Raw genomic sequence first — 25,426 nt, 5'->3', positions numbered from 1 at the left:
TGAATTTTATAGCAAGAGACATTAAAGAAGGCAGAATGTTTCTATCTATTCTGGGATTAATGGAGGTAGAAAGAGCGCCAAGAGACCTCACAGAGGTTGATCAGATATAATGACACCTGCATCCTTGGCCAGAAGCCAACTGCTAGGATTCAGGGTTCAGGAGTAAAGTGTCCCAATATTTAGAAGGCTTTGTGCTCTCTCTTGAATTCAGTGCTCATTTGGCCAGGACTAAGACCCTCACACACTTTGGTTTGAGGATCCAAGCTTAACATGTGTCTGTCCCTGGGTCATTTCATGCTAAAGAAAGCCCAGCAGGTATAGTCAAACGGTCTAGAGGACACCAGCCACCCTTCCATGGAACTCTGTTCAAGGCATCTCCCTGTGCTCTGTTACTTATGTTGTCCACATCCTCAGGAATTTAGAGAAATGGCCATGCTGTTGTACCAGAGCAAGCATAGAAAGTCAACACCAAGACAAATAATGCCAAATTTCAGGGTCTTTATGGCTGGTGGCCAGGGAGGCCACTGGAGGACTCAAGTCTCTCCAACCTGTGGCCCTGAAAGGAGGATATCAAGACCTTTTATGCCTGTAAACCACCTCTTGGGCAGGGGTTGAGGGGCTTTGGACATTCTGAGGGCCTGGGCCCAGACAACCCTCACTCAAGATAAGCATTAGTTTACACATTGTCTGGGTAGGGTGGAAATTACAGACCTTAATTACTTATTACAGGTAGCAGGGGCCAAGATGGCGTGGGTTTGGACTGCTTGCCTGTCACATTAGGGCTTAGAGAGAGCCATTTCAACAGAAAGCCGAGGTATGGTTGAGGTACGCAGTTTTATGGACTTTTACCATGTCACGGGGTCATATGTTTGTTTTAGTTTGCTAGGGTGGCCATAACAAAGTGTCACACACACACTGGATGACTTAAACAACAGAAATGTATTGTGTCACAGTCCTGGAGGCTCAAAGTCCAAGATGATGGTGTTGGCAGTGCTGATTTCTTCTGAGGCTTCTTTCTTTGGCTTTTAGGTGTGTTCTCTCTGTGTCTTCATATGGTCATTCTTCTGTATGTCTGTATTCTAATCTTCTCTTTTTATAAGGACACCAGTCATATTGAATTAGGGCCCACTCATATGTCCTCATTTTACCAATGACTTCCTTAAAGACCTCTCCAAATGCAGTCACTTTCTGAGTTGGTGGGGGTTAGGACATCAACATGCCAATTTTGAAGGGATACAATTTAGCCCATAACAGTCTATATTATCCTGAGATTTCATTTTCTAAAGAATAAAATAGAGTAAATCTCTTTTGCTTGACTCTGTCTCTTGATACTCTGAAATTTTGTTCTTGCAATGAGAAGAAAAAAAAAGTAAGCCAAAGGTTGGTGTCACCCAGAAGGTGAGCCCTCCCTAACTCTGGCTGCCCCAAGACCCAGTGCTGTGTCATTCCTGAAAGTCTTGCTCCATTCTAGTGACTCCATTCCTAGCTTTTCAACTGGAAAGAGGCTTCTCTCCCAGGGAAACAACTTCTCTTGCTGTGCAAGCTTATTTTCTTTGTACTTGGAGGACAAAAAGTTGATGTAATAAAAAGAACATATTTGTTAAATTTTTGTAGTAATCGTTTTTATTTACTTATCAATACCACATATTGTCATGAATACATTGGCTTCATTTTGGCAAAACAGATATGACAATGGACCTCTTAAGGCAGGATAACTCTGGGCCTTTCCATGGGATTCAGTTTCCGCCATGGTGGGTGAAGGGAGAGCTTTTCATGTAGGATTTAGTCTTTATAGTCAACCATGCTGTTTGGGCAGCAGGTTTGGCTGTGGAAGCTTGAAGGTTAGGCAGAAGTGCGATCCGCCTCCCATTCAAGAGGTCAGGGTAGAGCAGGTGTATGTTCAGGGTGCAGTGAGTGAGAGAAGAAAAAGTGACAGAGCATTTTTTCACCTTTTGTGGCACGCATGCATCCAAGTCTCTGGTGTTTTAAACAATTGAAACAGACCTGGACCCCTTAACTGTAAAGCAGAACTGTGGAGGAGGGAAGCACATCATCCCTGCAACTGGAGAGATCCCTGAAGAGAGATTTGGGAGCCCCCATTTTATCAGTGATGACACAAAATTTCATCAAAATAAAGTGACAGTGTGGCTATAGATGGAGCTATATTTAGAGCTTCGACTCCACACCTGCTTCCTAAGACATGGTTCTTCCCCAGGATATTATAGAATCACAAAGCTTAAAACTGAGGGAGAAAGCTTGATGGTGTTCTTCCATTTTGGCAGACAGGATGTTTTGGATTGCATGTATTTTCCCAAGAGGGCTTCAAAAATATCTTCCATCACACTTGGTTTTCTTTAGTTTGACTCACCATTTCCTCATCGAGAGGTAAGGTCTCTCCACTCACTTAAACGTGAGCAGATCTGATATTTGCATTAGGCAATAAAATATGACAAAAGCGTGGTTGTGTCAGTTCTGGGCACTGCTATTAACCATCCTGCCTGCATCTGGTTCCTTCTACTTCAATCTCTAAACCATGTAAAACTCTCAGGCTATCATCTAAGTCCAGCCAACACATGTACCCTATGAGAGATTATAAAAAAAATGCTTAGTTACTATTTTCATGAATATCTTTTCTATCCCTATGCTTTCAACTTGTGTGTGTTCTTAGATTCAAAGTGAGTATCTTATAGCCCAGCATATGGTAAGATTCTTTTTATTCTATCCATTGTGATAATCTCTGAGTTCTGATTGGGGAGTTTAATACATTTACATTAAAGTAATTACTGATAAGGAAGGACTCAATTCTATAATTACGATGTTGGTTTTATGCATGTCTTATAGCTGTTTCCTCCATCATCTCCTTCATTTCAAACTACCTTGCGTTTAATTGATTTTTTTCTAGTAACATGTTTCAATTGCATTTTCATTTTCTTTTGTGTATGCTTTATGCATATTTTCCTTGTGGTTACTGTGATATTACATGTAACAATATAGTTATAACAATCTTGAATTGAAAACAACTTAAATCAAGTATGAAAACTCTCCTTCTTTACATTTTTTCCACCCCTCATTTTATGTATTAATATCACAAATCACACGTCAGCAGGCTGGCAGGCTGGAAAGACACAACGTTGTAGTCTTCAGTCTAAAATCCATAGGTCAGGCTGGCAGAGTGGAAACCTGAACTGTAGTTGCTACTGTCATCTTGAGGCAGAATTTTTTCTTCTCTTGAAAGTTTGACATTTTGCACAAAGGCCTTCAACTGATTCAAAAAGTCTTACCCACATTTTTTAGGGTAATTTCCTTTTCATAAAATCAACTGTGGCTGGGCATGGCACCTCACTCTTTTAATCCCAGAACTTTGGGAGGCCAAAGCGGGTGAATCACCTGAGGTCAGGAGTTTGAGACCAGCCTGACCAACATGATGAAATACTGTCTCTAATAAAAATACAAAATAAGCTGGGTGCCTGTAATCTCAGCTACTCCAGAGGCTTAGGCAGGAGAATCAGTTGAACCAAGGAGGAGGAGGTTGCAGTGAGCTGAGATCGTGCCATTGCCCTCCAGCCTGAGTGAAAGAACAAGACTCTCTCTCTCTCTCTCTCTCTCTCTCTCTCTCTATATATATATATATATATATATATATATATATATATATATATATAAATCAACTGATGTCAGATTTTAACCACAACTGCAAACTATTACCATAGTAACATATAAAACAGTGTTTGATTAAGTAACTAAGTACTATGGTTTAGTCAAATTGACACATAAGACCAACCATCCCAGTCCATGCTTGTGAACGTGGCACCCATAAATGTTTTTCTTACTTCATCTCCAAATATTAATGATTATAAACTCATACTTTTCTCAAAGATGATACAGCTGTCTTGCATCCAACTAAAAATGTGCTAACACTTTCCTCAGAAAAAGATTCATTCTGAATGTGCGATATGCACTCTTCTCTTTGATAAACCGTAACCTGAATATCATGTTTAATAAAAATTAAACCATCATTAATAAAAAAGAACTATTATTAGCACATCTTATATTTTATTATAAGATGATGAGGAAATGAAGAAAACAAAGGGATTTGCATAATACATGTATGGATACATACGCACAGACATAAATATCATTATAAAAACATAAGAGAGTAATACTCATAGCATTTACCATCTTTATTTCTGTAACTAGTCACATGGTTACAGCTGGTTATGTATATATTTATTTATTTATTTGCTTATTTATTTGAGACAGGGTCTCATTCTGTGCCCAGGCTAGAGTACAGTGGCATTACCTCGGCTCACTACAACTTCCACCTCCTGGGCACAAGTGATCATCCTACCTCAACCTCTCAAGTAGCTGGGATTACAAGCGTACCACAAAGCCTGACTAATTTTTTGTATTTATTTTAGTAGAGATGGAGTTTCAGCATGTTGCCCAGGTTAGTCTCACATTCCTAGACTTAAGCAATCCACCCACCTCAGCTTCCCAAAGTGCTGGGATTACAGGCACGAGTCACTGTTCCGGTCCCAACTAGTATTTATAAATAGCTTTTCTCACTAACCATCCCATATTTCCATTACCTTCATCAAGTCCCTCAGCTGATCAGATTTCTTTTCTTGCTTGGGTGACTCAGACATTGATTCTGGGTACCAGTCATTAGTAGTCCCGACTGACTTGGGTTGTTGTAGTTTTTATTGACTTTAATTATAGGGCAGAGTATTACTAAGAGATGCTCTGAAAGATCTCCTGTGTTCCAAACATAGTCTTATTTGCTGCCACTGTGTAGTAGCAGACCAATTTCTTTCTGATGTCCGGGACCAATCAACCCAGACAGGGCAGTAACTCCTTTCTTTCTTTGTCTGTTGATTCAGAAGCATGAGGAGCTGAAGGGGCTGGGTGGCAGTCTTAGCTTCCAGCTCAGTGGAATCATTTCTGTGTTTCCTGAGGGGGCATTCCTCCCTTTGGAAAACCTCTAGTCTCTCAGGATATAAGGTTGTGGGAACAGGAAGCAAAGATTTTGCAAGTGAATCTCCATGGGTAACAGTGAATCCTGTGACTCCCATTTCTATTTGGTAATTTCTGAACACACAGATCTTAGCAATGGGATGAACAGTACCATATAGTGGATGCTGATTTAGAGCATATACAAATTCTGGAGAACATTGCCAAAAACACACAAGTTATTGCCACTTGGCTGACACAATAACTTCATGCTCAAAAGGCCATACTGCCCTTTTATAAAACCAACTGCTTCAGCATGATGGAGAACATAGTAAAATCAGTGAATTTTCTTGAGCATGGACCTATTATGACGCTTAATTTTCTGTGCAGTGAATTGCTTGATTCCAAGCAACACTGTGTAGGATACCAAATGGTAGATATGGCATTCTAAAGTCAATGAATATTGTTTTGGCAGAAGTACTACTTGCAGAGAAAATAAATTTGTATTCAGAGAAAATGTCTGTTCCAGGGAGAACAAACCCTGCTCCTTCCTCGATGGTAAGTGTTCAATGTAATCAACCTGCACCAGTAGCTGGCTAATCACCTCCAGAAATGGTGTCGTATTGGAGACTCGGTGTAGGTTCTGCTGATTGCAGATTTGGTACATACCCAGCAGTGGTTGTAGCCAGGTGGGCTTTGGTGAGTAGAAATCTATGTTACTGAACCCACGCATGGTGTCCACCCAAACCACCATGGCCATTTTGTTCATGAGTCCACTAATCAAAGAGGATGACAGGTATACAAACAATGAGTCATTGTATCCATTTTATCAAAACCTCTCCTGCTGAGGTCAATTTTCCAACCATGTTCTTTAAAATTCTCTGACTATCAACCAAGTCGTTGGCTATAGCCTATGAATTCAGAAACGGTCATATCTGTGTTCATTTCTCTTTTCAAGCAAAATTAATAACCAGCTACACTACTCAAAGTTCTGTCTACTGGAAACATCTCCCTTCAACCCAATTCTTCAGGGATGTCCCAGAAGAGATGCCTGCATACCATAGAGAACTCTCTATACACAGATCTTAGCTTTCCCTTCCTGAGTCAACTAATTATAAGGAGCTTTCCTATGAGGCCATAGGTACAGGCTAGGGGAGAAAGACAATGTAGCAGAACTGGGTGCCATGAACATTTGGTCCATTTCCTGGTGTCACGTACTTGTGCCTTCAGAGCTTCCTTCAACCTGATCTCCTTCAATCAATTCCTTTAGCTGATGGAGTGCTGCTGTGCATACTCAACATTATGGCTTGTGGATCAGACAGCACCCAATTAATGATGAGTAGCTCAGGTCACATGGCCATTTGGTGGCCCGTAGTGACTCATTCAGTCTCTACTAAGACTCAGTTGCAAGCCAAAAGCTTTTCTGAAAAGGAGAGTTGTCATCTGAAGAGGGTGGCAGGGCTTTGCTCATGCCTCCCAGTCCTGCCACATTACATTTTCTCTCCTAGCATGCATCTAAAATCATTCTCTGTGAATTACTTACAGGAGGCCTCCAAAGGCTCCAAGTAGGTCTCTATCTGCCTCTGTCAATTCAATCTCTGTTGGATTCGTTGGATCATTATATTCAAGTGGCAGAGCAACTTGCACAGCATCCTAGACCTGTTGTAGAGCCTTCTTATGTTCTGGGCTCACTCAAAACTAGCAGCTTTTCAGATCACTCAGTAAATGGGCTAGAGTAGCACACCCAAATGAGGAATATGGTGCCTCTAAAATGACAGTGCAGTGGCTGTAGTGCCTGCTTTTGGCTGTAGGAGGAGCCAGATTCAACACGTTATCCTTCACTTTAGAAGGACTACCTTACTGTACCCCCATCACTGGATCCCTAGAAATTTCACTGGGGTTGGGGGGTTCCTGATTTTTATCAGATAAATTTCCAGTGCTCTGAGACACAAATTTATTTCTAATAAGTCTAGAGTAGTTGCTTCTTCTTGTTTACTAGGTCCAGTCAGCATGTCATCCATGGAATGGGTTTCTTGTAGACTATATTATGATATAGGGCTGCAGAATTGCAGAATTGCTATATCCCTGCATTAGGACAGTGTACGTGTATTACTTGTCTTGGCAGTTGAAAGTAAACTTTCTTGTGCTCTTTATTAGTGGATCTGGGAAAAAAAAGCAGTTGCCTTATCAATAGCTACACACCAGGTAACAGGAGATGTCTTAATTTGTTCAAGTAATAAAACCACATCTGGCACAGTAGCTGCAATTAAGGTCACAATCTAGTTAAATTTATAGTTCTTAATCAACATCTTTAAGATCTGTCTATTTTCCACACTGATCAAATAAATGAGATGAATTTGCATCTGAAGAGAATTGTTTTGGCTGCACATTTTAACCTTTTGATGATGGCGCTAATCTCTGTACTTCCTCCAGAAATACAGTATTGCATTTGGTTTACTATTTTTCTAAATAAAGAGATCTACTGGATTCCACTTATTCATTTTTGCCTTCTTTCATGGGGAGAAATGATAAGTGCAAGTAAATGCAGCACTTTCAACTGAAACATCCAGGTACTTGCATTGGGATTAATCAAGGAAACATCTCAACCCATGGAGCTTTAGATACTCTAGGCTTCTAGCTTCCTGGCAAAAGCAATTACAACTCTGGCAAAGTGGCAGGTTAGATCCTCATACATACCCCCAGGAAAGAGGCTGAATCCACAGGCCCAAACAGTGATGGTCTGCAGGCCCCACTTCAATATGGCTTCACAGGATGAGATTCTTTTGGCTTAGAATTCCAGCCACTTGCAGCAGTGGTGAGCCTACCTGGGACAGAGCTCCTTAGGGAGGGGTGGGCCTCCAACTTTGCTGTTTGGGTGACTATGCCATTCCAGTCCTCAAGCTTCAGAGTGTCCAAGGCAACCAGGGGTCAATGTGCACTCCCAGCACAGCATAGCTGCTCTATAAAAAACATGGCCAGACTATGTTTTAAAACAGGTCCACAATGCTGTTCCTCCTGACTGGGCAAGACCTCCCAATCAGGGTCTCCAGCACCTCCTACAGGTGTGCTTGGGCTGGCAACAAGCCTGTACTTCCTTGATAAAGAACTCCCAGAGGAAGGGGCAGACTGCCATCTTTGCTGTTACATAAACTTCACTGGTGATATCTCCAGGTACCGGAAAATCTGAGGGCAACTAAGGACTCGAACAGGCCCCCAGCGAACTGCAACAGCCCTACAGAAAAGTGTCCAGACTGTTAAAAGACAAAAGAGGAGAAAAACAAAACTTATTCAAAAGTCAGCAAACTCAAGGACTGAAGGTAGATAAGCCCATAAAAATGAAAAAGAATCGGCAAAAGAATGCCAAAAACTAAAAAGCCAGCAAGGTTCATAACCAGGCTAAGGCTGAGACAGCTGAAACAACAGAAGTAGAATTCAGAATATGGATAGTAATAAAATTCACTGTGCTAAAGAAGTACACTGTAACCCAATGAAAGGAAGGTAAAAATCATGATAAACATTGCAGGAGCTGAATGACAAAATAGCCAGTCTGAATAAGAGTCTTTTCAGACAAACAAATGCCAGAGGAATTCATTACCACCAGACCTGCATTACAAGAACTCCTGAAGGAAGCACTAAATATGGAAAGAAAAGACAGTATGGATCAAAAGACAGTTACCAGCCACTACAAAAACAAACTGAAGTACACAGACTAGTAAGGCAATACAAATGCATACATATCAATACTAACCTTAAATGTAAATGGGTTAAATACCCAATTTAAAAGACACAGAGTGGCAAGCTGGATAAAGAACTAAGACCTATCAGTATGCTGTCTTCAATACCTTCATTTCACACGCAATGACACATAGGCTCAAAATAAAGGGATGGAGGAAAATTTACCAAGCAAATGGAAAGCAGAAAAAGCCAGGGTTGTAATCCTAGTTTCTGGCAAAACAGACTTTAAGCCAACAATGATTTTAAAAAGACAAATAAGGGCATTACATAATTGTAAAGGGTTCACTTCAACAAGGAAACCTAATTATCTTAAATGTATATGCATCCAATACAGAACACTCAGATTCATATGGCAGGTTCTTAGACACCTTCAAAGAGACTTGGAATCTCACACAATAATAGTGAGAGACTTTAATTCCCAACTGACAACACTAGACAGATCATCAAGACAGAAAAATTAACAAAGATATTCAGGACCTGAACTCGGCTCTGTATCAAATGGACCTGATGAATAGCTACAGAAGTCTCCACCCCAAAACGACAGAATATATATTTTTCTCATTGCCACATGGCACTTACTCTAAAATCAATCACACAGTCAGAAGTAAAACACTCCTCAGCAAATGCAAAATAACTGAAATCATAACAGTCTCTTAGACCACAGTCTAATCAAATTCAAAATCAAGAATAAGAAATTCACTCAAACCATGCCATTGTATAGAAATTGAGTAACCTGTTCTTGAATGTCTTTTGGGTATATAATGAAATTAAGGCATAAATCAAGAAGTTATTTGAAACTAATGAGAACAAAGATACAATGTACCAGATGGTCAGGAAACAGCTAAGGAAGTGTTAAGAAGGAAATGTATACCAATAAATGCCATATCAAAAACTTAGAAGATCTCAAGTCAACAACCTAAAATCACAACTAAAAGAACTTGAGCATTTAGAAGATGGATAGTAATAAAATTCACTGAGCAAACATATCCCAAGGCTAGCAGAAGACAAAAAATAACCAAAACCCAAAATTTAACAAGGTATTATCTCCTTAAGGAGACAAAGACAAAAAAAAAAAGAATTCAAAAACATCAGTGAATTGAGGAGTCTATTTTAAAAAATTAAATAAATAGACCACTAGCTAGATGAATAAAGAAGAAAAGAGAAAAAATTCATACAAACACAATCAAACAATAAGACGAACATTACCACTAACTTCACAGAAATACAAGCAACCACCAGAAAATATTATAAATACCTCTATGCACATAAACTAGAAAATCTAGAAGTGGATAAATTCCTGAACACATACACATCCCTGCCTCCCCCGCCAAGACTGAAATGGAAAGAAATTGAATCCCTGAACAAATAATGAGTTCTGAAATTGAGGCAGTAGTAAACAGCCCACCAAACAAAATAAAGCACAGAACCAGATGATTGACAGGTGAATTATATCAGATGTGCAAAGAAGATATGATACCATTCCTACTGAAACCATTCCCAAAAAAATGAGGAGGAAAGACTCCTCCCTAACTCATTCTATTAGGTATTCAGTATTCACTCATTATTAGGTAATCAGTATTCACTCATTCTATTAGGTATTCAGTATTATCCTCATGGCAAAATATGGCAGAGATGCAATAAAAAACAACAAAAAAAGAAAGCTTCAGGCAAATATTCTTGGTGAACATTCTTCAACTGCATGCTGGCAAATGGAATTCAGACACACATCCAAAAGCTTATCTGGATGGATCCGAGATGGCTGATTAGGAGCAGCTCAGGATTGCAGCTCCAGGCGAAAGTGCAGAGAGTGAGTGGATGCCACATTTCCAGACGGATTTTTATTGCCCACAGATCAGGAGATCCCCAGGTGAAGGAGCTTCACAGGTCACAGAGCAGCTGTTTTGGCTGCCACGGCTGTTTTGGATGGTGCAGCTGTTTTGGCCTGCACTGCTGTTTTGCCAGTGCTCCAGTGTGGCAGTTCTCCAAAAAAAATACACGGGTCTGGGCACTGTTTTAGCTGGCAATTGGAGCTTCAGGAAGACAGAGTCACCCATTCAACAGATAGAAAAGAGGACTGAAACAGGAAGCCAGGTCAGAAGATTCCCAGGCAAAAAAGTGCCACGAATCTCAGCGCAGCTGTTTTAGCCAGCACAGTAGGTCGCCACATGGGAAATCACACAGATCCCGGCAACTTTTCAACAGGCAACTAGAACACCTGAGAGACAGTCAACTGTTCAACTAAAAAATAAAATAAAATAAAAAAGGCTCTGAGGCAGGGAGCCAGGTGATCAGGCTCGGCTAGTCCCACGCCCACAAAAAAAACAACAATCTGAAACACTCTGGATTCAGAGTTTCACAGTAAGCACAACTGGGATAAAACTGGGATGGTGCAGCTCTGTGGGGGAAAGGCATCTGCCATTACCAAGGCAGTCCAACACTACGAAGGTAGTCTGCCATTGCTGAGGCAGCCCGCCATTTCTGAGACAGCCTGCCATTACAGAGAGAGTCCGCCATTACAGAAGTGGGCCACAATTGCAGAGGCAGTTCTAACTAAATCCATATAAACAGGACTGCAGGGAAGTTCACATGGCAGCTGGGTGGAGCCCACAGCAGCTCAGGAAAGCCTCTGCAGGCAGACAGTGACTAGGCTGCCTCCTCACTGAGCAGGGCAGCCATGAATAAAAAAGGCAGCAGCACAAGAGAAACTCATAAATAAAGCCCTAAATCCCCAGGGACAGAGCACCTGGAAAAAAAAAAGTGGGGGTGGTTATGAGTTCTGCTGCAGCAGACTTAAATGTACCTGCCCAGCAGCTCTCAATGAACAATGGAGCTCACAGCTCAGCACTTGAGCTCCAATAAAGGACAGTCTGTCTCCTCAAATAGCTCTCTGACCCCCGTATATCCAAAGAGTCACCTCATAAAAAAGAGCTCAGACTGACATCAGGCGGGTATCCTTCAGGAACAAAGATAGCAGAAGAAGAAACTGGCAGCAACCCTTACTGTTCTGCAGCTGCTGCAGGTGACTCCCAGAAAAGCAGGGCCTGGAGTGGACCTCAGCAGTCCTACAGCAGAGGGGAGTGACTGGTAGAAGTAAAACTAAGAAACAGAAAGAAATATCTTCTTCATCAACAAACTGGACATTCACTCAGAGACCCAATATGAAAGGCAATAACTACAAAGATGACAGGTGGAGAAATCAGCAAAGATGGGAACAAACCAGCGCAAAAAGAATGAAAACACCCAAAACCAGAACACTTCTCCTCCTATAAGGGATCACATCTTCTCACCAGCAAGGGAACAAGGCTGGATGGAAAATAAGTGTGATGAATTGACAGAATCAGGCTGCAGAAGGTGGGTAATAAGAAACTTCTCTGAGCTAAAAGAACATGTTCTAACCCAATGCAAAGAAACTAAGAATGTTGAAAAAAGATTTGACAAAATGCTAACAAGAATAGACAACTTAGTGAGGAATATAAGGGAATCGATGGAGCTGAAAAAAGCAACACGAGAACTTCGCAAAGCATACATAAGTTTCAAGAGGCGAATTGACCAAGAAGAAGAAAAGATATCAGAGGTCGAAGATCAACTCAATGAAATAAAATGAGAAGGCCAGATTAGAGAAAAAAGGGTAAAAAGGAATGAACAACGTTCTCCAAGAAATATGGGACTATGTGAAAAAACCTAATCTACATTTGATAGGTGTAACTGAATGTGATGGAGAGAATGAATCCAAGCTGGAAAATACTCTTCAGGATATTATCCAGGAAAACTTCCCCAACCTAGCAAGGCAGGCCAATATTCAAGTCCAGGAAATACAGAGAACACCACAAAAATATTCCTCAAGAAGAGCAACCCCAAGGCACATAATTGTCAGATTCACCAAGTTTGAAATGAAGGAGAAAATACTAAGGGCAGCCAGAGAGAAAGGTAGGGTGACCAACAAAAGGAAACCCATCAGACTCACAGCAGATCTCTCAGCAGAAGCCCTACAAGCCAGAAGAGAGTTGGAGACAATATTCAACATCCTTAAAGAAAAGAACTTTCAACCCAGAATTTCATATCCAGCCAAACTAAGCTTCATAACTGAAAGAAAAATAAAATCCTTTGTGAACAAGCAAGTACTCAGAGATTTCATCACCAGCAGGCCTGCTTTACAAGAGCTCCCGAAAGAGGCACTAAACATAGAAAGGAGCAACCAGTACCAGCCACTCCGAAAATATACCAAAAGGTAAAGACCATCAACACAATGAAGAAACTGCATCAACTAACGGACAAAACAGCCAGCTAGCATCAAAATGGCAGGATCAAATTCACACATAACAATATTAACCTTAAATGTAAATGGGCTAAATGCCCCAATCAAAAGACACAGACTGGCAAATTGGATAAAAAGCCGAAACCCTTCAGTGTACTGTATCCAGGAAACCCATCTCACATGCAAGGATATGCAAAGGCTCAGAATAAAGGGATGGAGGAAGATTTACGAAGCAAATGAAGAGCAAAAAAAAAAAAAAAAAAAAAAAAAAGCAGGAGTTGCAATTCTTGTCTCTGATAAAATAGACTTTAAAGCAACAAAGATCAAAAGAGACAAAGAAGGACATTACATAACGGTAAAATTATGTAAGGATCAATGCAACATAAGGATCAATGCAACAAGAAGAGCTAACGATCCTAAATATATACACACCCAATACAGGAGCAACCAGACACATAAAGCAAGTTCTTAATGATTAACAAAGAGACTTAGAATCTCACACAATAATAGCGGGAGACTTTAACACCCCATTGTCAATATTAAACAGATCAATGAGACAGAAAATTAACAAGGATATCCAGGACTTGAACTCAGACCTGGACCAACCAAACCTAATAAACATTTACAGAACTCTCCAACCCAAATCCATAGAATATACATTCTTCTCAGCACCACATCACACCTACTCGAAAAGTGACCACATAATTGGAAGTAAATCACCCCTCAGCAAATGCAAAAGAATAGAAATCATAACAAACAATCTCTCAGATGACAGTGCAATCAAGTTAGAACTCAGAATTGAGAAACTAACTCAGAACCACACAGCTTCATTGAAACTGAACAACTGGCTCTTGAATGTTGACTGGATAAACAATGAAATGAAGGCAGAAATAAAGACGTTCTTCAAAACCAATGAGAACGAAGACACAACATACCAGAATTTCTGGGACACATTTTAGCAGTGTCTAGAGGAAAATATATAGCAATAAATGCCCACATGGGAAGCAAGGAGAGTTCTAAAATTGACACCATATCACCAAAATTGAAAGAGCTAGAGGAGTAAAACCAAAAAACACTCAAAACCTAGCAGAAGACAGGAAATAACTAAGATCAGAGCAGAACTGAAGGAGATAGAGACACAAAAAAAACCTTCAAAAAATCAATAAATCCAGGAGCTGGTTTTTCGAAATGATCGAAAAAATAGACAACTAGCCAGATTAATAAAAAAGAAAAGAGAGAATAATCAAATAGATGCAATAAAAAATGATAAAGGAGATTATCACCATAAATTCCACAGAAATACAAACCATCATCAGAGATTATTACAAACAACTCTATGCACATAAACTAGTAAACCTGGAAGAAGTGGATAAATTCCTGGACACTTGCATCCTCCCAAGCCTAAACCAGGAAGAAGTCAAAACCCTGAATAGACCAATACTAAGCGCAGAAGTTGAGCAGCAATTGACAGCCTACCACCCAAAAAAAGCCCAGGTCCTGATGGGTCCAAAGCCGAATCTATCAGACATACAAAGAGGAGCTGGTACCATTCCTTCTGAAACTATTTCAAACAATCCAAAAAGAGGGAATCCTTCCCAAGTCATGTTATGAGACCAACATCATCCTGATACCAAAGCCCAGCAGAAACTCAGAAAGAAAAGAAAACTTCAGGCCAATATCCATGATGAAGATAGATGCAAAAATCTTCAGCAAAATACTGGGAAACTGATTGCAACAGCACATCAAAAAACTTATCCACCATGATCAAATAAGATTTATCCCGGGGATGCAAGACTGGTTCAACATATGCAAGTCTATAAACGTAATTTTCTGCATAAACAGAACCAAAGACAAAAACCACATGATTATCTCAATTGATGCAGAGAAGGCCTTTGACAAAATTCAACAGCTCTTTATGCTAAAAACCCTCAATAATGGAATGTATCTCGAAATAATAAATGCTATTTATGACAAACCAACAGCCAGTATCACACTGAATGGGCAAAAACTGGAAGCATTCCCTTTGAAATCTGGCACTAGACAAGGATGCCTTCTCTCACCACTCCCAGTCAATATAATATTGGAATTTCTAGCCAGAGCAATCAGGTAAGAAAAAGAAATAAAGGGTATTCAAACAGGAAAGGAGGAAGTCAAACTGTATCTATTTGCAGATGACATGATTGTATATCTCGAAGACCCCGTCGTCTCAGCCCAAAATCTCCTGAAACTGATAAGCAACTTCAGCAAAGTCTCAGGATACAAAATCAATGTGCAAATATCACAAGCATTCCTATACACCAATAACAGATTTAAAAGAGCCACATCAGGAATGAACTGCCATTCACAATTGCTAGAAAGAGAATAAAGTACCTGGGAATACAACTAACAAAGGATGTAAAAGACCTCTTCAAGGAGAACTACAAACCACTGCTCAATGAAATAAGACAGGAAGCAAACAGATGGAGAAACATTTCATGTTCATGGTTAGGAAGAATCAATATCGTGAATATGGCCATACTACCCAAAGTAATTTACAGATTAAATGCTATCCCCATCAAGCTACCAATGAGCTTCTTCACAGAACTGGAAAAAACCACCTTAAACTTCGTATGAAACTAAAAGAGAGCCCACATTTCCAAGTCAATTCTAAGCAAAAAAAAAAAAAAAAAAAAAACAAGGCAGGAGGCATCACACTACTGGACTTCAAACTATAATACAAGGCTACAGTAATCAAAACAGCATGGTACTGATACCAAAACAGAGATATAGACCAATAGAACAGAACAGAAGCCTCAGAAGCAACACCACACATCTACAACCATCTGAACTCTGACAAATCTGACAAGAACAAGCAATGGGGAAAGGATTCCCTGTTTAATACATGGTGTTGGGAAAACTGGCTAGCCATGTGCAGAAAGTAGAAACTGGACCCCATCTTGACACCTTACACTAAAATTAACTCCAGATGGATTAAAGACTTAAACATCAGACCCAACACCATAAAAACCGTAGAAGAAAACCTAGGCAAAACTATTCAGGACATAGGCGTAGGCAAGGACTTCATGACCAAAACACCAAAAGCATTGGCAACAAAAGCCAAAAAGACAAATGGGACCTAATCAAACTCCACAGCTTCTGCACGGCAAAAGAAACAATCATTAGAATGAATTGGCAACCAACAGAATGGGAAAAAATTTTTGCAACCTCCTTATGTGACAAAGGGCTGACATCCAGAATCTCTGAAGAACTAAAACAGATTTACAAGAAAAAAAAAAAAAAAGCCCATTCAAAAGTGGCAAAGGTCAGGAACAGACACTTGACAAAAGAAGACATACATGAGGCCACCAAACATATTTAAAAAAATGCTCATCATCACTGGTCATTAGAGAAATGTAAATGAAAACTACATTGTGATACCACCTCACACCAGTTAGAATGGTGATCATTAAAAAATCTGGAGACAACAGATGCTGGAGAGGATGTGGAGAAATAGGAACAATTTTACACTGTTGGTGGGAGTGTAAATTAGTTCAACCAGTGTGGAAGACAGTGTGGCGATTCCTCAAGAACCTAGAAATAGAAATTCCATTTGACCCAGCAATCCCATTACTCGGCACATATCCAAAGGATTATAAATCGTTCTACTATAAGGACAGATGCACACGAATGTTCATTGTGGCATGGTTTACAATAGCAAAGACCTAGAACCAACCCAAATGCCCATCGATGATAGAGTGGACAGGGAAAATGTGGCACATATACATCATGGAATATTATGCAGCCATCAAAAACGATGAGTTTTTGTGCTTTGTAGAGACATAGATGAACCTGGAAACCATCATCCTCAGCAAACTGACACAAGAACAGAAAATCAAACACCACATGTTCTCACTTGTAGGTGTGAGTTGAACAATGAGAACACATGGACACATGGAGGGCAGCATCGCACACTGGGGTGTGTCGGGGGGAAATAGGGGAGGGACAGCAGGGGGTGGGAAGCTGGGGAGGGATAGCATGGGGAGAAATGCCAGATATAGGTGAAGGGGAGGAAGGCAGCAAATCACACTGGCATGTGTGTACCTATGCTACCATCTTGCATGTTCTTCACATGTACCACCAAACCTAAAATGCAATAAAAACAAAACAAAACAAAACAAAAACTTATCCACCACAATCAAGCAGGTTTCATCCCCAGGATGCAAGGTTGGTTCAATATGTGCAAATCAATAAATGTGATTCATCACATAAACAGAACTAAAGACCAAAACCACATGATTATCTCAGTAGGTACAGAAAAGGCTTTTGATAAAATTCAACATCTATTCATCTTTAAAAAGATTGTTAATAAACTGAGTATTGAAGAAACATGCCTCAACATAGTAAAAGCCATCTATGATCTATGATGAACCCAGGACCAACATCATACTGAATGTTGATAGGCAACGGCTGGAATCATAACATAGGCTCTCTCCTGGAAAATGTTCCTTGTGTTCATAAAATGAATGTATATTTTGTAGTGTTAGATAGAATGCTTTGTAAATATCTGTTTGCTTTATTTGGTTTGAAGTTCAGTTTAAATCCAGTATTTCTTTCTTGATTTTCTGTGTAGATGATCTGTCTAATGCTGAGGTTGGGAAGGTGAAGTCTCCACTATTACTGTATTAGAGTCTATCTCTCTTGTTAGATGTAGTAATTTTATAGGCTGCTCTTTGTTAGAAAAGAAAATTATTTGGGGGCTGCACTTCATTAAAAGAAAAATCTTACTGAGGACCTCTGTACCTTCACTATCTGCCTAAATAATGTCTTCTTAACTCCTCTATCACCGCCAGAACCTGAGCCAGAATGAGGTGACTCAGAGAGGCTGGGACTGTGCAGAATGCATTTTAATAAAGGTGGCTGAGTGGCAGTGGTGATGTCCGGTTTCCAAGTGCAGCAGTGACATCTGTCCTAGCCTCAGGGTCCACTGTCCAGCACCAGGGTGTCAGAGGTGTGAGCAGTGGTGTCTGTGCTCAGCAGCAGGGGCAGCTGTTCCCAGGAGGGACCTGATCCAGGGTGGGCTGTGGATTCTGTTCCTGGATGCGCAGTTTTTAGCCTAGTTCTGTGGCCTTCCCCACAATAAAATTAACCTCCAACACTAGATATATGACTTTATGTTTAAATTACAGAAATGTCTTTTCGTAGTTTGCTCCAAGAAGTGATTGAGAAATCAGTCTGTGGCCCAGTGTCAGAGAGCAGCATTCAGACATGTTCCTTGTGTGAGAGCCACATCCTGATTTGTCTACCTGGTCTCTACACCATGGTGGAGAGATCAACAGGGAAGGTCACACCATAATTGATTATACACATACTGCCTCTTCTTGCTGTGAGAAACATCCTCTTTCAAACAGGGTTTGGAAACCCACCCCATCCACCCACCCTGGGAACTCTCTGATCTCTGATCTCAGTGGTTTCTAATTTGGCTGAGCAACAGGATTGCTGGTCGGGATTTAGAAAATACTCAGGCCACTTCCCAAAGTATTATATTCGAGAGTGTTATGCACAAGACCAAGGATGTCAGAGGTGTGAGCAGTGGCGTCTGTGCTTATATAACAAGCGTTACAGGCGAGGCTGATGCTTAGACATGTAGGCTCCTGGTGTTCTTGATCTGGAGACTAGCAACAGGAGCTCTGGCCTTGTCAAAACTCGAGTCTCTTGCTCAGTTCCGGACTTCTTGGATCTCAGCACCACATCCAGGTGATTCCTGTGCACATGGGAGGTCCTTGTCTAAGTGTCCTCTAGATGTGGGGTCAGAACTGTGCAGTCTGCTCTGGGTATGGTCTGATCAGATCCCTTAGAACTGGAGGTCCAGGGTTCAGTCCTTGTGCTAATTATTTTCCACAATCACTGCCTTGGTGCCCTCATCCGTGCTTCAGAGTTTTAAGTATCATTTACATGGTGTGACCTCCTAAATCTATTTCTACGGCCCAGTCTATTTCTCGTTTCCCCTAAATTCTGGAGTTGTCTGTCCAACTGCCACCCCAGCTCCCTCACCTGCATTTCGAGTAGACATCTCCTCCACTGAGTGCCTGGGATGCCCCCTCCTTAGTATGCGCCTGCCAGAGTCTCCCCAGTTCCACTGACAGCAGCTCCACTGACAGCAGCTCCACCCTTCCACTCACTCATTTTACAACTATGGGTGTCCTTAATCCATCTTTCTCACACAGCAGATACAATCCATGGCAGATGCTGTGAGTCCCTCTTAAAATGCATCCAGAATCCCCTCACATTTCACGATTTCCTCTGTTCACATCACAGTCAAGGTAACCCACATCTTCAGCCTGGAATACTACACTCACTTCCTGCTATTTTCCCGTCTGCCTTCCTCATCCCTCGCCTCCCAATTTGGTTCTCAGCACAGCAGTCACAGATCTTTTAAAAGAGAAGTTGTATCATGTCCCTCTTCTGCTCAAAACTGTCATCTAACTCCCATCTCACTCAGAGCAACGGTCAGATGCTTCCCCACACCCTCCAGGCCCACCTGCCCTGGCTGTATCTCTCACCTCACCTTAGTTTCTCTCTCTTCAGCCCTCCTGGGCTCCTTGCTCTTCTGGGAATACAGACACCTTTCTGCCCTAGTGCATTTGCACTGGAGTTTCCTCTGCCTGGAAAGAACTTCCCCAGATATCCTCGAGGATACTCCTCATGTCCCTCAACTCTTTGCTCAAAGTTCACCTTCACAACATGGTGGACACTGACTACCCAGCACAACAGCCACCTGTGCTGTGCACACCACCCACACTCACCTGCCTCACAGCACTTACCACCTTCTAGCACCTTCTTTCCCTGCTCTGGTTATAGTGTATCTATTGTCTGCCTCTTCCTACTGGAACACATGCTCCAAAAAGTAAGAGATTTTTCTCATTTTACTTCAGTGATGTTCACCAGAAGCAGAACCACTCTGTCCTATATCTGGCTGACAACAAACGTCAGTTGAATGAATGATCACTGTAGATCACCTCCTATTCTAGACAACTTTATTAACAGACTCAGGCCAAGTGCTGTTTTGTGGCAGCTACAGCACAAGGTCCCCTCACACTGAATTGAGGCCACTTGTGCTGTTCTTAGCAGGGCGGCTTGTGTGTCCTCCCTCCCCCACCCCTCCTTCCACACCAACCCCCACGCACACTGCAGCACACAACCAGGTTTCTCCCTTCAGGAAAGAACAGTCTTTGATGCTGGGTCCAATTTCACAAACAAATACAAGCCTAAATTAGACTTTGCTTTAGATTCATGAGTTGGGAATGGAGCCAGCACCAAGATCACTAGAACCAGGGCAGGGAGAGAGGGCAGGAGAGCAGAGCAGAAGAGGAGCCCTAGAAGGAGCCCAGGAGCTGAATGGGTCTGAAAATTTGTCTCAGAAAGCACAGAGAATCCCATATGTAGAGCCATGAAGGGACAAGGACAATGGAGCAGTGAAGCTGACCCAGCTGAGTACTGACCACATAAAGCCCATGATGGACTCAACAGCAACTGGGCACAGGCCCCGCCCACACTCGGCTCCTCACAACCTTCTCCAACCCCACCTGCAACAGACTCAGCATAGAGAACATGCAAATTCTGGAAGGTTCTCAGGTCTTTATTTCCTTTCTCGAATTTTAGGAATTGAGTTATTTAATTAACCCATCAACCTCAAAATATTTGAGAAAACACATTTATATTCAGATACTTATTTTCAGTAGGGAAGTAAGTGTTTGCAGCTCAGTGTACCATGAAGTTGAGACAGAGAGGAAGACACCAAGCCCCATCTATCTGGAAAACGAAGGATGACTGGGGAGGGAACATAGATGAGTATGGGGACAGGGGTCATGGTGGACATGGGGTGGGCTGCCTTTCCACCTCCTGACATTATGCTAACAGGGATGCAGACACATTCAGATGCCTTTGCAGAAGAGATGCCAGAGGCTCTTCAAGTCACAAAAAGGAGGCGTGAAGAAATCCTGTATCTCAGTCCCACACAAGGCAGCTGTGCCAGGCTAAAGAAAACAGTATTCATGAACAAATTCAAGTCAGTCATGGTAAGTGATGACACTCTGAACAGCCCACACACTTGAAACATCCCAATCAAAGAATCACTATTATGCAGTCCTTTCCCCCTCCGCTCCACCCCCACTCACTTCACACCCCCAGAATCTCACCTTTACAAGCCGTGAGAGACACATCAGAGCCCTGGGCACTGTCACTGCCTGGGGTAGAACAAAAACAGGACCTGGTCAGAGCCCAAAGGAGAGGTGGGACAGGAGGAATTATGGGGTGGGTGAGCTCCTCCACACTCCCACTTCCCACTTCCAGGCAGCCTGAAAGCTCCCTTTTTCCACCCGCGGGAAGAAAATGTCCTGTGAGGGAACAGGGAGGAGGCAGGACCATGAGATCTTAGAGGAACCTCTAGACTTGGACACCAGAGAAGTTTCCAGAACTATCCTGACTCAGGTCAGGATCAGGAAACACGAGGAAAGCAGATGTGGGTCCTGGACCAACCACCCTCCTAAGGTCTGTCCTTAGCAGGGATTTTCCTCTGATTTGTGAATGCTGGAATCAGGACCCCAAGACTACAATTATCACGGTGATACATCTGTCCTTCATTGTCACATGTGTTTCACAAAAGAATAAGTGCTGGCACACAGGGCCCCAGGCTGGGTCGGCCCATGTATGGATGGTGCTTCCCAGTAACGAGACAGGACACACCTCTACTTGGGGCTTGAAACCCCCAGTGGGACAAGAAAACCCAGACCTCACTCCTCACCCTTTCCCTACCTGAACTCAACCTCCTCCACATCACAGCAGCAACCACAGCTCCAGTGACCACAGCTCCTAGGACAGCCAGGCCAGCAATGATGCCCATGATGCGGATGGTGGGCTGGGAACACGGCTCTGGGAAAAGAGAGGAAGGTGAAGACCCCTGACCCCCAGGCCTCAGCCCTGACCCTGCTCAAGGGCTCCTGAAGGGCTCTGCTTTCCCTGAGATGAGACATGGCTCCTCATTCCCTTCCTTACCCCATCTCAGGGTGTGGGGCTCCGGCAGCCCCTCGTGCTGCACATGGCACGTGTATCTCTGCTCTTCTCCAGAAGGCACCACCACAGCCGCCCACTTCTGGAAGGTTCCATCCCCTGAAGGCCTGGTCTCCACAAACTCAGTGTCTTGAGTTTGGTCCTCCCCATCCCGCTGCCAGGTCAGTGTGATCTCCGCAGGGTAGAAGCCCAGGGCCCAGCACCTCAGGGTGGCCTCTTGGTCAGAGATGGGGTGGTGGGTCACGTGTGTCTTTGGGGGGTCTGACGGGAAGAGTCAGAAAATTCAGGCACTTTGCATCTCTCATGGGACACCCCAGCAGCTCCCATGTAACCCTCCTGAGAATGGCCAGGACACCTGGGGTGGGGAAGGGAGCACAGAACCAGACACCAGCCTGGACACCGGCACCTGTGATAATCTCCTATTCCTTGGAAAGTTCTAGTCTCTGAGAGACAAACAGGGACTTCTGGTCCTGACCTGAGTGGAGGCCGGGGGACTCAGAAAAGCTAGAATCAGACATTCAAACACACTGAGTATGAGGTAGAGAACAAGGCCTGAGAGAAAAAGTCACAGCGCCCAAGGCTGCTGCAGGGGTCAGAGGGGACCCCTATCAGTATTCCAGGAACTGCCTTCCCCTCCATTTCCTAGGAGAAGTCATCCCTTAATTGTCCTAGTGAGCAGGGGGGGGGGCCTCAGAGTAAACTCAGGAAAACTCATGCCATTCTCCATTCATGGGAAGGCAATATTCTGGCGCTGATCCCATTTTTCTCCCTTCCTCATGAGATGCCAGACAGGGAGATGTACAGGAGATGAGGAAGACTCCTCACTGTCCCTGGTACCTGCACGCTGCAGCCTTTCCTTCCCGTTCTCCAGGTATCTGCGGAGCGACTCCACGCACGTGCCCTCCAGGTAAGCTTTCATCTTCTCCGCCTCATGGGCCGCCTCGAACTTGCGCTGGGTGACCTGAGCCGCCCTGTCCGCCGCGGTCCAGGAGCGCAGGTCCTCGTTCAGGGCGAGGTAATCCTTGCCGTCGTAGGCGCGCTTGTCATACCCGCGGAGGAGGCGCCCATCAGGCCCCAGGTCGCAGCCATACATCCTCTGGTAGGTGTGAGACCCTGGCCCCGCCCCCGAGGTCAGCCCCGCCCACTGAGCCCCGCCCCGCCCCAGACCTACCCGTGGGGATTTTGGCCTAAACTGAAAATAAAACCGGGTAAAGGCGCCTGGGGCTCTCCCGGGTGGAGGGCATGGGCGGGATCCGCAGCCTCGGGATGGATCTCGGAGATTCAGGGAGAATCGAGCCGTCTGTGGGTAACAGGGAGGGGTCGTGACCTGCGCCCGGGCCGGGGTCACTCACCCGCCTCGCTCTGGTTGTAGTAGCCGCGCAGGTTCCGCAGGCACACTTGGTTTGTCTGCGCGCGGGCCTTGAGGGTCCGAGTCTGCAGGTCCCAATACTCCGGCCCCTCCTGCTCCATCCAAGGCGTCCGCGGCTCGGTTCTCGGAGTTGCCGCGTCGCTGTCAAACCGCTCGAACTGCATGTCGTCCACGTAGCCCACGGCGAAGAAGTGGGGCTCCCGGCGGCCGGGCCGGGACACGGCGGTCTGGAAATACCTCAAGGAGTGGGAGCCTGGGGGCGAGGAGGGGCTGAGACCGGCCCGACCTTCCTCCCGGCTCGGCTCCCAGGGTTCTGCGCCCCAAGGGCGGTCCCCTCGCCCCTCCCCGCAGAGGCCGTTTCCTCTGCGACCCCGCACTCACCCGCCCAGGTCTCGGTCAGGGCCACGGCCGCCGAGAGCAGCAGGACGAGGGTTCGGGGCGCCATGATCCGGTCCTCGGCATTTGGGTAGAATCTGAGTTGCAAAGGCTGACTGGGCACTTTAGAACCGGGACCGCGGGGACGTTGATTGGCTTCGCTAGAAACCCAACACCCAATGGGAGTGGGAATTGGGGACGCGTCATGAGTATCCAGGAAGAAAGACCCGACGCAGGTTGGGAGAGGAAGCAAGCTCAAGGGAGTGGGGAATCCTCAGCGCTGCTTCCCCACAGTGCAGACAGGAACCTCAGAGCCTGAGTCCCTGGGAGCCACGCCTGGGCCCTGGGACTTTGTCCTGATCCCTCTTCTACACTAAGCCTCTTTGTCACACTGTCTGCCTGAGCCCTGGTCTAGGATTTGCCTGTGGAAAACAGGGTGGGAACCCCAGGCTGCCACCAGCCCCTTCCCCTTCACTTCTCGTCCTGGAATCCCCGTCCCTGAACTGGACTCCCTGCCTGCCACTCCTTACCTCTCCCTTCCGACTCTTGTACAAGGAAACTCACCACGGGGAACTTGACTCCAGAGAAAGAGCTCGCCCTTGGAGTGGAGGAGGTGTAGAGACAGAGGTTTTCTCTCTAAACCTGGTGAAGTTTTTTCTGAAGGCACCAGATATTCTCATAGAGACCAGTTTCCTTTGTGTTTATTAATACAGTAGGTAGCACAATATTGATAATCCCTGAATGATTGGAATTCCAATCTGTAAAAGACCTATGTCAAAACAGCCTTACAGTTAAACTCTCAAAGCTCCTGTTTTACTTTCCAGGACTATGAATCTTGGACTCTGGGTTGTTGCATGTAAGATTATCTTCATTCTCTAGCCCGAGTTTCTCTGTGTGAGTCCAGAACAGCTTCTGTATACAAAGAAGCAGAGTCTGTTACTGCGTATGGCAACCGGGAGCCTGTAGTCATCACCTTAAAGTTACAAGTGCTCCATGCAGTCCCAATGCTCTTCACCAATGCACCAGCACTGCCTGTTTTCTTGACTCATGCACATCTAAGCAGTGTGCACATTTTATTTAGACACTTGATATTGTTGTAACCCCCTTTATAAAAAAAAAATCATGAGGAAGCCTTTCGTTTTTAGGCAGTCCTACAAAATGTATTAAATACCGAATGCAAAGAACTCCCTGCTAGGCTCTTCCACTGCTTTAGACATGGATGAAGCTGGAAGCCATCATACTCAGCAAACTGACATAAGAACAGAAAACAAAACACTACATTTTCTCACTCCTAACATGGGTGGGAGTTGAACAATGAGGACACATGGACACAGGGAGGGGAACAACTCACACCAGAACCTATTGGAGAGTAGGGAGCAAGGTGAGGGAACTTAGAGGATGGGTCAATGGGTGCAGGAAACTGCCAGGGCAGACTATACATATGTAACCAACTTGCATATTCTGCATATGTATCCTGGAACTTAAAATAAAAGAAATTAAATAAAAAAAGAGAGTGCCTGTCTTATGTGTACCCGTATGTCCACTGCAGCATTATTCACAATAGCAAAGACTTGGAGTCAGTGAAAATGTCCATCAATGGGAGACTGTATAAAGAAAATGTGGCACTTATATACCGTAAAATACTATGCAGCCATGAAAAAAAATGAGATCATGTCCTTTGCAGGAACGTGGATGGA

The 25,426-nt window shown here is 43.7% G+C and overlaps 1 protein-coding gene across 3 annotated transcripts in view; it reads right to left on the bottom strand.

Moving 5' to 3' along the window:
- Positions 1 to 23,867, bottom strand: part of LOC120361109 (patr class I histocompatibility antigen, A-126 alpha chain-like) — a 62,746-nt gene extending 38,879 nt beyond the window's left edge. The window contains exons 1-7 of one of the 3 annotated variants that reach the window (XM_074398287.1): positions 23,736 to 23,864; positions 23,338 to 23,607; positions 22,823 to 23,098; positions 21,971 to 22,246; positions 21,731 to 21,847; positions 21,115 to 21,185; positions 20,535 to 20,952 (exon numbers count right to left, since the gene is read on the bottom strand). In XM_074398287.1, coding sequence (XP_074254388.1) covers positions 20,851 to 20,952; positions 21,115 to 21,185; positions 21,731 to 21,847; positions 21,971 to 22,246; positions 22,823 to 23,098; positions 23,338 to 23,607; positions 23,736 to 23,799 — 1,176 coding nt within the window. In that variant the 5' untranslated portion in view covers positions 23,800 to 23,864 and the 3' untranslated portion in view covers positions 20,535 to 20,850. Of the gene's footprint in view, positions 1 to 20,534; positions 20,953 to 21,114; positions 21,186 to 21,730; positions 21,848 to 21,970; positions 22,247 to 22,822; positions 23,099 to 23,337; positions 23,608 to 23,735 lie in introns of those variants that run through there. The other 2 variants (XM_039462568.2, XM_074398288.1) reach the window with 2 other exon arrangements.
- Positions 23,868 to 25,426: the final 1,559 nt, after the last annotated feature.

The sequence above is a fragment of the Saimiri boliviensis genome, chromosome 4, assembly GCF_048565385.1.
Source record: "Saimiri boliviensis isolate mSaiBol1 chromosome 4, mSaiBol1.pri, whole genome shotgun sequence".
Taxonomy (NCBI): domain Eukaryota; kingdom Metazoa; phylum Chordata; class Mammalia; order Primates; family Cebidae; genus Saimiri; species Saimiri boliviensis.
The sequence above is the reverse complement of the archived record's forward strand: the minus strand, read 5'-3'. Positions and strand labels throughout refer to the sequence as shown.